The sequence below is a fragment of the Oryzias melastigma genome, unplaced genomic scaffold (genome assembly GCF_002922805.2).
Source record: "Oryzias melastigma strain HK-1 unplaced genomic scaffold, ASM292280v2 sc00317, whole genome shotgun sequence".
In the NCBI taxonomy this organism is placed as follows: Eukaryota; Metazoa; Chordata; class Actinopteri; order Beloniformes; family Adrianichthyidae; genus Oryzias; species Oryzias melastigma.
The window spans coordinates 88,194-101,652 of record NW_023416923.1 but is presented as its reverse complement, the minus strand read 5'-3'; the positions used below and the strand labels follow the sequence as shown (position 1 = coordinate 101,652).

The 13,459-nt window shown below is 42.6% G+C and overlaps 2 protein-coding genes across 2 annotated transcripts; both read right to left on the bottom strand.

Moving 5' to 3' along the window:
- Nucleotides 1-322: 322 nt before the first annotated feature.
- Nucleotides 323-11,108, bottom strand: LOC112140466 (ribonuclease inhibitor). The gene is made up of 8 exons (XM_036210942.1): nt 11,092-11,108; nt 10,840-11,013; nt 8,327-8,500; nt 7,526-7,702; nt 6,633-6,806; nt 2,719-2,895; nt 1,712-1,885; nt 323-1,395 (listed from the first exon to the last, which is right to left on the bottom strand). The coding sequence occupies exons 1-8, from the start codon at nt 11,106-11,108 to the stop codon at nt 1,389-1,391; spliced, it is 1,074 nt and encodes a 357-aa protein (XP_036066835.1). The 3' UTR covers nt 323-1,388.
- A 290-nt stretch (nt 11,109-11,398) lies between these two features.
- LOC118598308 (protein NLRC3-like) lies at nt 11,399-12,657 on the bottom strand (the record flags this gene model as incomplete). The annotated part of the gene is made up of 2 exons (XM_036210940.1): nt 11,399-11,890; nt 11,987-12,657. Coding segments are annotated over 2 exons (765 nt in total), but the record flags the coding sequence as incomplete, so codon positions are not given.
- Between the last annotated feature and the right edge of the window lie 802 nt (nt 12,658-13,459).

The following is a 13,459-nucleotide window of genomic DNA, read 5'->3' as shown; positions in this document are numbered from 1 at the left end:
CGAGTGCAGTGACAAACTTCAATGGATCTAGTCGTGTTCTTCATCAAAGATTCATCAAAGGAACATCCCATAATAGTAGAATGACATGAAGTAATGCAGATTCTCACAGAAAATGAAGGAACCAGCAGTTCTGAGAAGAAAGCAGAGGCTGAGGATTCTGGGTCTGAAGACAAACCAGAAAGAAGTAGATCAGAACCTGAAGAAGATTGGGGAACCAATGTGGATGTTTGGAGGAGGAGCTTCATCTGTGATGTAGATTGGGGGTCCCCAAACTTTTTTCTTTGAGGGCAACATAAGCACAGCTCAGGTATCTGGAGTTCCATCATTTCAATGCTAGTTTTATTGAATCTCAGTCAGCCACGCTATATCACAAGTGTATATTAAAATGAAGACAAAATCAATCTTAAACACATTGCTGATTCAAAAGAGCATTTATTAGATCCAAACAGGTTGCAGGAATTTGACAGACAGCTTTCAGTTTGAACCTTTAGACACTAAGATGCAGTTCTGGAAACAGCCAGCAGGTGTCTCCCTTCTCCCTCCTGCTTCAATGCAGTTAGTGTTGTTGCAGCAGCTGCATCAAAGTGATTCTCTGTGATTCCTCACTAACATCAACTCTGTTCATTCATGTCCTCTGTAGCAGACTTTATGCTCAGAAGGTTTCTGCTAGTTTTGGACTTCTTTAAAAACTACACCTAAAACCCTGACACCACAAGAGTTTTACCCAGAAAACATAAAAGAAAAAGGAAGTTCAGTCATAAAATTGTAGAAAACATCAATTAAACCAAAACTGTGTCTTTCAAACTGCATGAGTCAATTTTTCTCAGAAAAGCGTAAAGACATCTGAGTATTGAGGTCCTGAGTTTTGTTAAGTTTTGGTTCCATTCTTGTCTTAAGCAAGCTGCTGGAGGTAGTCTTTGAAAATGTTTGAAGATCTGGACAGAAAGTTCAGTCTGATCAATGATCCTTAATTGGTTTACAAACAAACTCACATTTGTTTATCAAATGTAGATGAAAGAAGAAAGCGATGATCTAGGAAATAATCTGTTTGTATGCAAGTCTCTGTTTCTCCAGATCCTGGAGCTGCTGAACATCTGAATCCAACTGATGTTTCAGATCAACACTTCAAGTTAGAACGAGAAGATGAAGTGCAGTTCTCCATCAGTCCACCGGGGGAGTTGCAGCACAATAACTGTCCACTTGATGCTGAGAGAGACAGTGGAGCTGATCTCAGATCAGTTCATGCTGCAGCTCTGACACTCATCTCTACTTCCTCTGATTCCTCCATCACTCTGCTCTCCACCTCCAGGAACAACAACTCTGCAGACAAGCTGCTGATGATGATGCTCCTCTCTGCTTCCCCAAGAGGAACATCAGACTCATCACTTCTACCACCTACAAAGAGAAAGCAGAAATAGAGAGATGAAGGAGTGTCTCCTGATGGTGGTGTGTCAGTCAGTGATGCAGCACAGCAGCAGAAAGAGCAGCAGGAGCTTCAGTTCTGTTCAGAGCAGCAGCTTCCTGTCATCTTCACCTGTTGGAGCTTCTGCTGCTCTGATTGGCTGACTGTTGTCCTGAAGCCTGTCATCATTCTCCTCAGAGCTTCACTGAGAAGCTGCAGCTTCACAGGAAACTCTGCATCATTGCTCTCAGACTAACTTTAGGACCAAACATCTGGAAGCAGCTGGACTGACTCCAACCCTCTACTGACCTCAGAGTCTGCAGTTTGAAGTTTGGACTCTCCACCAGATCCTGGATCTGCTGAACATCTAAATAATGCAGGTTGTTGTGACTCAGGTCCAGTTCGATCAAGTGGGATGTGTTGGACTTCAGAGCTGAGATTAGATCAGCACAGCTGGTTTGTGTAAACCTGCAGTTCTTCAATCTGAATCCAGAACAGAGTTTAATATTTTTTTTTTGGTTCAAAGGAATTAAACACTTTTTATTTCTGGAGTTTAAAGAGAAACAAATGCAAAGAGTTTTGTTTAAAGACAAAGTTCATGTCTTTCATCCTTCAGTTCTTCTAAAGAGTTCAGAGCTAAAGAAGATCAGAAAGTTTGGAAAAGTCCAAAGATGTGAATCAACAGCAGCAGATCAGAAGAGTCCAGCAGAAGCAGAGAAGAAGAACATTCAGGAACATTCAGGACAACATGCAGCTGCTTCAGTAAAGAAGTCCAGATGTGTGAAAGTCAAACATCAGCCTGTGGCTGCATCTAAACCAACTGATGTTTCTGCACAATCAGCAGAAAAAGTCCACTTCCTCTTTCTGTTCAGCTCTTCTCCAAACAGCACTGAATCATGGGAGAATTTCAGCACCATAGTGATGGAAAGTCTTCATTCTGTCATTGGAATGCGTCTGAACTTCCAGAAAACATCCACCTTTATCCATATGAGATTATTTTGATCTTCAGGAAAGGGCTTTCCTTAGATATGTACTGAAAAGGATGAAGAAGAAGAAACATCTGCAGATCTTTATGGAAAAAGAAAAGATCAGTCCTGAAGGAAGCTCACATTTGAAATAAAGAAGATGGAAAGAAACATTCAAACATGAGATCTTCTGCCACAGTGAATGGACTAAAGCTCAGAAGAAGAAAACAGCCTTCAGCATGAAGATGGTCAGCATGCACCAGGAGAACATCCGCCTCATGTCTGCAGTTTAATGTCAACACAACTTTGTCATCATATTGATCTGAACAAAACTGAAACATGGAGTCTGACCTCAGAGTCTGCAGTCTGCAGTCTGGACTCTCCAGAAAACCACACAGATGACGAACTCCTGAATCCTGCAGCCTCTTGTTCCAGCTCAGGTCAAGTTCTTTAAGATTGAATGGTTTCCTCCTAAGAGCAGAGCCCAGAGCATTACAGCTGATCTCCGACAAACTGCAGTCCACCAACCTGAAATAAGACAGAAAAGTGTGTTAAGGAGCAGTAATGGCAGCTGGAGGTCCAGGAACTTTGTAAATTCAGTCTGGTGGGAGACGCCCTGAGATAAGGGACTGACAGATTACATTTTTAGTGTCAAATGTGGGCTAAAAATTTAAGGTCACTTTGATTAGACTCTTTTTACATGGCGTCAGACAAAATGGCGACTGTGTGTAAAATTACTTCTGTTTACCGGTACAGACCGGGAAAGCTGACAGCTGAAAGCTGTTTAAAACAATTTTAAGTAAATAATAAAAGATAACCTTATCAACTCCAAGAGAAAATTGTACAATATTTATCTTAGAAATGTCTGACCTAATTGTATTTCTATTTCCTCTCTTGGATCGGTCACAAATCAAAATACAAATATCAGTAGTCCTGCCTGCAGAATACTGGAGAGCGGCTTCTCCAAATTCCTGTGGAAAATATTAAAGGAGTAATGGATCAACAACCTGGTCAAAGTTAGTCAAATGACACAAGTGTTTCATTGAATCCTACTTGTTTGGTCATGAAGATAACTATGATTTTATTCTTCTAATTTATGCTAAAGCTAGCAATAACTTTGAGATGTAGAGCTGCAAAAGAGCCTTTATGCCTTGTTAAAAGTTGACCCTTTCCCTTTGGGTGGGGTACAGGTCTCTTGGCCTACGAGGTGAACAGCAGTTCAGAGTAACCGGCTCTGGGGTCTCTCTTGGGGTCTCTCGAAGGGATACTGGAAAGTTTTCCAATTGAGGACTCTGTCATCCTCCTGGGGGACTTTAATGCCCACATGGTAAGTAACAGTGGCACCCGGAGGTGCATTGATTGAATGGAACGGCCTCCCTGATTGAAAAAGAGTGGTGTCTTGTTGCTGGACTTCTGTGCTTGTAATACTTTCTCCATAACGAACATCATGTCTGACCACTAGGATGACCATCAATACACCTGGCATCAGGACACCCAAGACAGGAGATCCATGATCAACTTTGAAGTTGTTTCAGATGACCTAAAACTGTGTGTTTTGGACACTCAAGTAAAGAGATGGGCAAAGCTGCCCACTGATCACTACCTGGTGGTGAGTTGGATTTTCTGGTGGGGGAGGAGGCCGTAAAGACTTGGCCTCTAAGGGTTAGGGGCTGCTGGGAACGTCTGGCTGAGCCCTCTATTAGGAAGGTCTTTAATTCCGACATCTAGAAGAGCATCAAACAGGCACAAAGGGAGGCTGGTGAAATGAGTCAGATTGGACCTTGTTCTCCACCTCCATTGTCTGTGTTGCTTTCCGGAGCTGTGGTCACAAGGTCTCTGGTGGCTGTCATGGTGGCAATTCCAGAACCCTGTGGTGGACACCGGAAAAAGAGGATGCTGTCAAACTGAAGAATAACTCCTACCAAGCCTGGATGACTTGTAAAACTACAGAGGCAGCAGACAGGTATCGGCAGTCTAAGTAAGCTGCGGCCTGGGATGTTGCTGAAGCAAAATCTTGGTCCTGGAAGAGTTTAGTAAGGCCATGGAGAAAGACTATCAGTTGAGGTTCTGGCAAATCATCTGGGGGGGGGGGTGATGACTTCGACTAGGGACTGTCGGACGGTGGAAGGAATACTTCGAGGATCTCCTCAATCCCGACACACTTTCTCTTGACGAAGCAGAAGCTAAGGACCCTGGGTTGGGACTCTTCCATCACCTGGGCTGAAGTCACCAAGAGGCTCCAAGAATGAATGAGGACCGCCCTGAGTACTTTAAGTCTATGGATGCTGTGGGGATGTCTTGGCTGACACGGCAGCATTACGTGGCAATCTGGGACTGTACCACTGGACTGAGAGACGGGTGGTGGTCCCCTGGAGGGTGTTCCAACTACCGGGGAATCACACTCCTCAGCTTCTCTGGAAAAGTCTATGCCAGGGTACTGAAGATGAGAGTACATCTGATAGTCGAACCTCAGATTCGGGAACAGTATGGTTTCCGTCCTAGTTGTAGAACTGTGGACCAGCTCTAGACCCTTTTTAGGGTACTGGAGGGTTTGTTGAAGTTTGCTCATCCAGTCCATATGTGTTTTGTGGATTTGGAGAAGGCATTTGATTGCATCTCCCGTGGTGTCCTGTGGAGGGTGTTCTGGGAGTATGGGGCCTTAGGAGCCTTACTGAGGGTTGTCCATTCATTGTATGATTGGAGCAGAATCTTGGTTAGCCAGCAGTAGTCAGACCTGTTCCCAGAGTATTTTGGACTCCGACAGGGTTCCCTTTATCACTGGTTCTGTTCATAGTCTTTATGGACAGAGTTTCTAGGTGCAGCCATTCCCCGGAGGGGATCCGTTTTGAGGACCACAGGATTTCATCTCTGATCTTTGCAGATGATATTGTTCTGTTGGATTCATCGATCCAGGACCTCCAGCATGTATTTGAATGGTTTGTAGCTGAGTGCGAAGCGTCTTGGATGAGGGTCAGCACAAGTCTGAGGCCATGGTTTTTGACAGGAGAAAGGTACTTTACCCAAACTGGGAGGGTGGAGTGCTCCTACCCTTGATGGAGTTTAAGTATCTTGGGGTCTTGTTCATGAATGAGAGAAGATCAGAGCATGAGATTGAAAGGCGGATTTGAGTATACCTGCCATTATGCAATTGCTGTACCAGTCCATTGTGATGAAGAGAGAGCTGAGCCAGAAAGCAAAGCTCTCAATTTACCAGGTGATCTTCGTTACAGTCCCCACCTATGGTCATGAGCTCTGGGTCATGACCGAAAGAACGAGGTTCCAAATACAAAGAGCCAAAATGAGCTTCCTCTGTAAGGTGGATGGGCACTTCCTTAGAGATAGAGTGAGAAGCTTGGTCACCCAGAAAGAGCTTGGAGTAGAGTCGCTGGCCCTTCACATTGAGAGGAGCCAGTTAACGTGGTTCGGGCATGTGGTCCGGATACCTCCTGGATGCTTCCTTGGGAGGCGTTCTGGGCATGTCCCACTGGGGGGAAGCCCAGGGGAAGACTCAGGACACACTGGAGAGAATAAATCTTTCGGCTGGCCTGGGAATGAATTGGGGTTCCCCCCAGAAGAGCTGGAGGAAGCAGCTGGAGAAAGGGAAGTTTGGGCATCTTTGCTTAGACTACTGCGCCTGCGACCCAGGTCCAGATGAGGGTAAGAAGATGGATGGATGGCTCCCAATCTCCAAGCTGTGGATTGATACCGGTCCGTGGGTCATTTGGTACTGGGCAGCAGAGAAGTAGTTTTTAACTAACATTATTTCCATTCTATTTATTAACTGATACTAAAGGAAGTTTTATTTTGGAAGAACTCCCAGATTGTCTTCAACACATCCATCTATGACTCACAATTCATGTAGGTGAAAACGTTCTCCTCGGTCACGTGTCTTAAATACATCTGCTTGCGAAACTGAAACTTTCAAACTAGCAATGGGAAAAAACACCCAGAAAACTGGAAGCTAAGATAAAATTGAAGCAAACTTCAGCATCATAGAGGCCAGTTTGTGAACATTTTGTGACATTAAAAGAATCCATGTTCTAAAATAGATTGAAGATACTGATTGACAAGATCACGATTTAAACAGATCAATTTCATATCAATCAACACAACTCAATAAATTTAAATGATAGAAAAAAAATTTACCAATCATTATTTTTTTTACAAGCAAAGCTGTAGTAATAAAATCTTCCAGTAAAACATCAAAATGTTTCTACCCTGATATATTGTTCTCATTCTACAAGGAGTACAGCTCATTTACTGACCTCAGAGTCTGTAGTTTGCAGTTTGGACTCTCCAGAAAACCACACAGAAGAAGAAATCCTGAATCCTGGATGTGGTTCCCACTCAGGTCCAGTTCTGTCAGATTGGATGGATTGTTCTTCAAAGTTGAGACCAGAGCTTTACAGCTGATCTCTGACAAACGGCAGTACTCCAACCTGAAATTAAAGAGAAAAGTGTGTTCTGGAGCAGTGATGCCATCTGCAGTCCCATGAACTTGGTAGATTCAATGAGGTGGGACCTGTTCTGATGAGAGACAGACATATTTTCATTTAAAACATAGGGCAGGGCTGCACAGTGGCGCGATGGTTAGCGCTCTTGCCTCACAGCGAGAAGGCCCCAGTTCGACTCCCGGCTGGGACCTTTCTGTGTGGAGTTTGAATGTTCTCCCCGTGCATGCGTGGGTTTTCACCGGGGACTCCATCTTCCTCCCACCGTCCAAAAACATGCTTCATAGGTTAATTGGTGATTCTAAATTGCCCCTAGGTATGACTGTGAGAGTGTATGTGTGTGTGATTGAGGCCCTGCCACAGACTGGCGACCTGTCCTGATGAGAGACAGACATATTTTCATTTGAAACATAGGGCAGAAAAATTGTGATGACCTTTACATAAAAATGCATTACCCCTGGGGGGTGCTGTTTATTAATTTCTCTGTGGATTACAGCTCAAGCTTTAATACCATTTTCTCACACAAGCTGGTATCCCTATTGGAGGAACTGGGCCTGCCCTGTTCAACCTGCCTATGGATCTACAGCTTCCTTTCCGTTTGCAGACGGAGTCAGAGTAGATCATCACACATTCACAGCACAAAGCCTCAGTACTGGTGCCAATACAACATTGTCATCATATTGATTTGAAAAAATCTGGAATCTGACCTCAGAGTCTGCAGTCTGCATTCTGCACTCTCCAGAAAACCACACAGGTGAAGAAGTCTTGAATGCTCCAGGTTCTTATTGTAGCTCAGGTCCAGTTCTGTCAGATTGGATGGTTTGTTCTTCATAGCTGAGCCCAAAGCCTCACAGCCGATCTCTGACAAACTGCAGCTCCTCAACCTGAAATCAGACACAAAGGTTTAGCAATGATGGAAGCTGAAGTTCCAGAAACTTGGCAAATTCAGTCAGGTGGGAGCCACCCTGATGAGACACCAAGAGATTTTCACTTGAAATTTTGGCCTGAAAAATCATGACAACCTGTAAATAAGGGTGTGTGTGTGAGTGCGTGTGGGTGGGTGTGTGTTTGTGCTTCAAGTCCCTCAATGACCATTTTTTTAGTTAAAAAAAACGTTCTCAGCAATGTTTTAATTGTGATTATGAATTTTTTTACCAAAATCCCACAAGCTAAATGTCTTAAAAAGCTATTTTTCATGTTGATCTGAAGCTTCCTTCAGAAAAATATTGTTTGGGTGGGCGTGGCTTTTGGAGCTGAACAGCGCTGATCTGTCTCGTACCCCGCCCGTCTGATTATGGTGCCTCCATGTCTCGCTAGTGTAAATCATCACCGCTGCTCCACAAAGATGTCTAGTAGTTTCGTTTTGAGCTGGATGTCAGCTCGGACAAGGAAGTTGAGAGCTTCACGAACTTTCACCGATCCTCAGTCGTCATTTTGTAGTCATGTCTTCAGTCAGAAATCTGCACTCATCATATTGATCAGAACACAACTAAAGCATGAAGTCTGACCTCAGAGTCTGCAGTCTGCAGTCTGGACTCTCCAGAAAACCACACAGATGAAGAAATCCGGAATCCTGCAGGTTGTTCCTGCTCAGGTCCAGTTCTGTCAGTCTGGACGGGTTGTTCTTTAGAGCTGAAACCAGAGCCTCACAGCTGATCTCTGACAAACTGGAGTCCTCCAACCTGAAAGCAGACAGAAAAGTGTGTTAAGGAGCAGTGCTGAATGCTGGAGTCCCAGGAATTTGACAAATGACCTGTCTTGAGGAGAGACTGACAGATTACATTTTCTGTTGTAATTTTGGCCTGAAAAATAGTAAATGTAAATAAAAATGCTTTACACCTGAGGGTGGGGGTGTGTTAATTTCTTTAGGATTCGGACCCCAAAACATAATGTTTGTGTATCTTTATTTATTGATTGATTTATTGATTGTTAAAAGGGGCAGACAAAATAAGTTTTTCTTCTTTCTGTCCCCATTTCATTTTTTTCCTTTTCTATCATGCTTGAGTTTACAACTCAAGTTTATATTGTATGTTTATAATGAATAAAAATGAAATAAAATGATAAAAAATAAAATAAATAATGTCAAATGAAAATGTAATAGATTTGTTTTTTTAAATTAAAGTTGAAACAGAAAATAAAGTGAAATGTAATTTATAATCATGGAATGATAACAAAATAAATTTTTAAAATGTATGTCAGAAATGCTGATTGAACCTGTAAAATACATTTTAATTTTAATTATGGAACAAAAAAATAATGCCAATTTAAAATTCAATAGATTTTGCTTTGACTCAAAAAATGTCAGATTGCATTGTAAACCATCTTAAATCCTAAATAGTAAAATGTATTTTTAAATGACGGGATGAAATTGCAATGTTAATTGTTCATTGAGAATTTAAAACCATTTTGAATTACGGGTAAGAAAAATCTTTAGGAAAATCTTTATCACATTTGAATGAATCAAACACAAAATCAAGAGAACAAACAAAGTTGAAACCCCCTACAGATATTTTAGAGAGGATGAAGTTTCAAGAAAACAAAGTTGCTAATTCATGAGAACTTGTAAAAGAGTGATTCAATAATTTTCCAACAGCAAAGCTGAATTAGACAGAGTCCTTAGCACAGAAAATTATCCTTTGAATTAAAGAGAAATGCAGTTGAAAGATCAACCCTTCAGATCTACCATTTATTAGCCAAACAACAAAAAACCACGGCTGCTTCCAAAAAAAGTAATATAAGCTCCCATTTAACAACCTGGTGGGAATTTGTCGATTCAAGAATGCACATTTAGCTCATTCTTGAATATGCGTCTCATCCGGTGTGAATGCAGCATACAAAAAGCTGACAGCAGAAAATGAGTGTTGAATAAGCTCTCAAAGAACACAAACTCTTTTCTGTGTCTTCACGATTCCAGAGAAAACATGATGACAAAGTTGTCCAATGACTCTGTGACGAGTATAGTAGACGGGTCTCGTTCTGAAGGAAGTTCTCTTGGAATCCTGAATGGGTACAGATCTAAGAATATGAGTCTTCCAAGTAAATCAGAGACAGTTCCCACAGCAGCAAACATAGCATTGACAATGCCAGCTACAGCTCCTGAGCTGACTGAATCAGCACCTGAAATAGTGAATATCATTTATTTTGGCGATTAGGTCCTTTGGCCGACAATCCATAAAGTAGTTACAATGTCTCCAGGTGTGAACAGCTTTCAGAGTATTGTGGCTAGACTTGGTGATCAGGATGTCAGCACCTCAAAGCTTGATCAGTTGAGTACATTGTTACCCTCAGAGCAGAGTAGTGAGGTAAAGGTTGGTTTGTGAGTGATGTTTGTGTTCAAGGTTGATCTAAATTACACGGGCTATGTTGACCTTTCTGAGGGTTCAAATGGTCAACAGGGTGGTGAGGGGGAGTGGTATAATCAGAATAGGTCAGGAGTATAGGTAAAGAGTTTTGGGAAAATACAAGATACACTTTGGTTTGTTCGGTTGTTTGGTTGGTCATTTGGTACTGGGCCACAGAGAAAGTAATTTTCAGCTAACGCTTATTCTGTTTATTATTATCTTAGGAAGTTTTATTTTCCCCAACACCTCCATATATGACTCACATTTCAAATAGGTGAAAACACTCACCTGTGTCACATATCTCCAATACATTTGCTTTTAAAAGCAACATTTTTTTTTCTGACAGGTAAATGGAAACTTTCAAACTGCCAATCTGAAAAACTGAAATATAAAATGGACACTAACTTCAGCCTCAAACAGGTCTGTGAACATTTTTTCTGACAATAGGCCGATTCTGTGTTTTACAGGGTTGAAGATAAAGATTTATAGGCTCATGACTGAAACAGTTCAGTTCAATATCAAACATCATAACACAATCAATCCAATTCATAAAGAAAATATGAACCAAGCATCTTTTTTTTAAAACCCCTTTAGACAGAAAACTTTCCAGTGAACCATCAGAAAGTTCTTCACCTGAAACCTTCTTCTCATCCTTCAGGGAGTTCAGCTCATTTACTGACCTCAGAGTCTGCAGTCTGCAGTCTGGACTCTCCAGAAAACCACGCAGATGAAGAAATCCGGAATCCTGGATTATGTTCCTGCTCAGGTCCAGTTCTGTCAGTCTAGACGGGTTGTTCTTCAGAGCTGTGCCTAGAACTTCACAGCTGATCTCTGACAAACTGCAGCCCTTCAAACTGAAATCAGACAGAAAAGTGTGATCAGGAGCAGTGATGACAGCTGGAGGTCTAACAACCAAATATACAGAGCTTTACCAGATTTTCAAGATCATTTTTGAAACAGATCAGTCTCATATGAATTATCATGAAATCATCAACTCAAATGAGGAAGAAAAAAACTTAACAAAAAATGTATTTTTTTCTCTTTTTGATCAATTCATTTTCAAAATGTTATTTTCTAAACCTGAGCTGAGCTCTCCCATAAAGACTAAAGACTAAAGAACCCCTGTGCGTTTGCTCATACACAGGTCCAAGTCAGGTTTGTGGGAAAGACCTGTCAGTCTGCTGCAGTTTGACCTCTTCATTTATCTTCCTATGGAACTGCTTCTCCATTGGAAGAGATATGAGGAGATACAGACGGGTCAGAAATCTGCTGTTTTCTATTTACATCTGCAGTTCTGTGATTGATACATGTTTTTCCAAAGAACACAGAGATCGTGACCTGATCCCAGATGTGAACACTTAGTTGGAGGTGATCATTTTTATTTTTATGAAAAAAAAGATACAAAAAAGAATAACAATTGTTGCCATCAGACAAGGCTGAACAAAGATTTTGAACTTGAGAAGTGTTGATTCTACTTTTGTGCAACATCCCTCTGCTATTCTCTCTTTAAAAATGTCTATCGGACCCTTCCTCCAAACAGAACCTGGAAATATAGCTGGTTGAAAGCTGACCTGAGAGTTTCCAGTTTACAGTGTGGACTCTCCAGTCCAGCAGACAGAAGCTTCACTTCTGAATCCTCAGAGATCCAGATCTCTGAGTCTGGAGGACTGAGAGCTGAGAACTGAAGACAGAGCTGCACAGCTTCTCTCTGACAGATTACAGTTATTCAGTCTGAAGAAAAGAAAAAAAGACAACAGTTATTTAATCTTCAATTTCTTTGCTAAAATGTGTTTGTTCACTGAAGGTGATTTTCATGAGAGTTCTTACACAGCTTTGTAAGAGGCTTTGATCACTGGCAGCAGCCTCAGAAGAGCCTCCTCTGAGGCAGAGTATTTCTTCAGGTCAAACACTTCCAGATCTTCTTCTGATGACAGTAAGATGAAGACCAGAGCAGACCACTGAGCAGGAGACAGTTCATCAGTGGAAAGACGTCCTGAACTCAGAAACTGTTGGATCTCCTCCACTAGAAAACCATCATTCAGTTCATTTAGACAGTGGAACAGGTTGATGCTTTTCTCTGCACACAGATCCTCACTGATCTTCTCCTTGATGAACTGGACTGTTTTGCGGTTGGTCTGTGAGCTGCTGACTGTTTGAGTCATCAGACCTCGTAGGAGACTCTGATTGGTCTGCAGTGAAAGACCCAGGAGGAAGCGGAGGAGCAAGTCCAGGTGTCCGTTGGGACTCTGTAAGGCTGTATTCACAGCACTCTGGTAGAACTGGACCAGACTGCTCAGTTCAAGTTTAGAGATATTTGATTGTTCTTCCTCCAAGAGGTTGATTCCAGAGTTGATGAAGGTCAGGCGTAAATGCAGAGCAGCCAGAAACTCCTGAACACTCAGATGGATGAAGCAGAACACCTTGTCCTGGTACAGGCCTCTCTCCTCTCTAAAGATCTGTGTGAACACTCCTGAGTACACTGAGGCTGCTCTGATATCGATGCCACACTCTGTCAGGTCGGATTCATAGAAGATCAGGTTTCCTTTCTGCAGCTGCTCAAAAGCCAGTTTTCCCAGAGACTCCATCATCTTCCTGCTCTCTGGACTCCAGTGAGGATCTGTCTCAGCTCCTCCATCATACTTGACCTTCTTGACTTTGGCCTGAACCACCAGGAAGTGGATGTACATCTCAGTCAGGCTCTTGGGCAGCTCTCCTCCCTCTCTGCTCTTCAGCAGATCCTCCAGAACTGTAGCAGTGATCCAGCAGAAGACTGGGATGTGGCACATGATGTGGAGGCTTCGGGATCTCTTGATGTGGGAGATGATCCTGCTGGCCTGCTCTTCATCTCTGAATCTCTTCCTGAAGTACTCCTCCTTCTGTGGATCATTGAACCCTCTGACCTCTGTCACCATGTCAACACACTCAGCAGGGATCTGATTGGCTGCTGCAGGTCGTGTGGTTATCCAGAGGCGAGCAGAGGGAAGCAGGTTCCCCCTGATGAGGTTTGTCAGCAGATCACCCACTGAGGTGGACTTTCTAGGGTCATTTAGGATCCGAGTCTTGTGGAAGTCCAGAGGAAGTCGACTCTCATCCAGACCATCAAAGATGAAGATGACCTGGAAGTCTTCAAAGCTGCAGATTCCTGCTTCTTTGGTTTCAGGGAAGAAGTGATGAACAAGTTCCACCAAGCTGAACTTCTCCTCTTTCAGCACATTCAGCTCTCTGAAAGTGAATGGAAATGTGAAGTGGATGTTCTGGTTGGCTTTGCCTTCAGCCCAGTCCAGAGTGAACTTCTGTGTT

Bases quoted from the DNA above. Each gene is read 5' to 3' on its own strand.
- LOC112140466 (XM_036210942.1), bottom strand. The intron at 6,807-7,525 runs GTCAGATTCCAG...CTTTAATTTCAG, and splicing joins TGCAGACTGCAGACTCTGAG to GTTGGAGTACTGCCGTTTGT. The intron at 1,886-2,718 runs GTCAGACTCCAT...TTCTGGATTCAG, and splicing joins TGCAGACTGCAGACTCTGAG to ATTGAAGAACTGCAGGTTTA.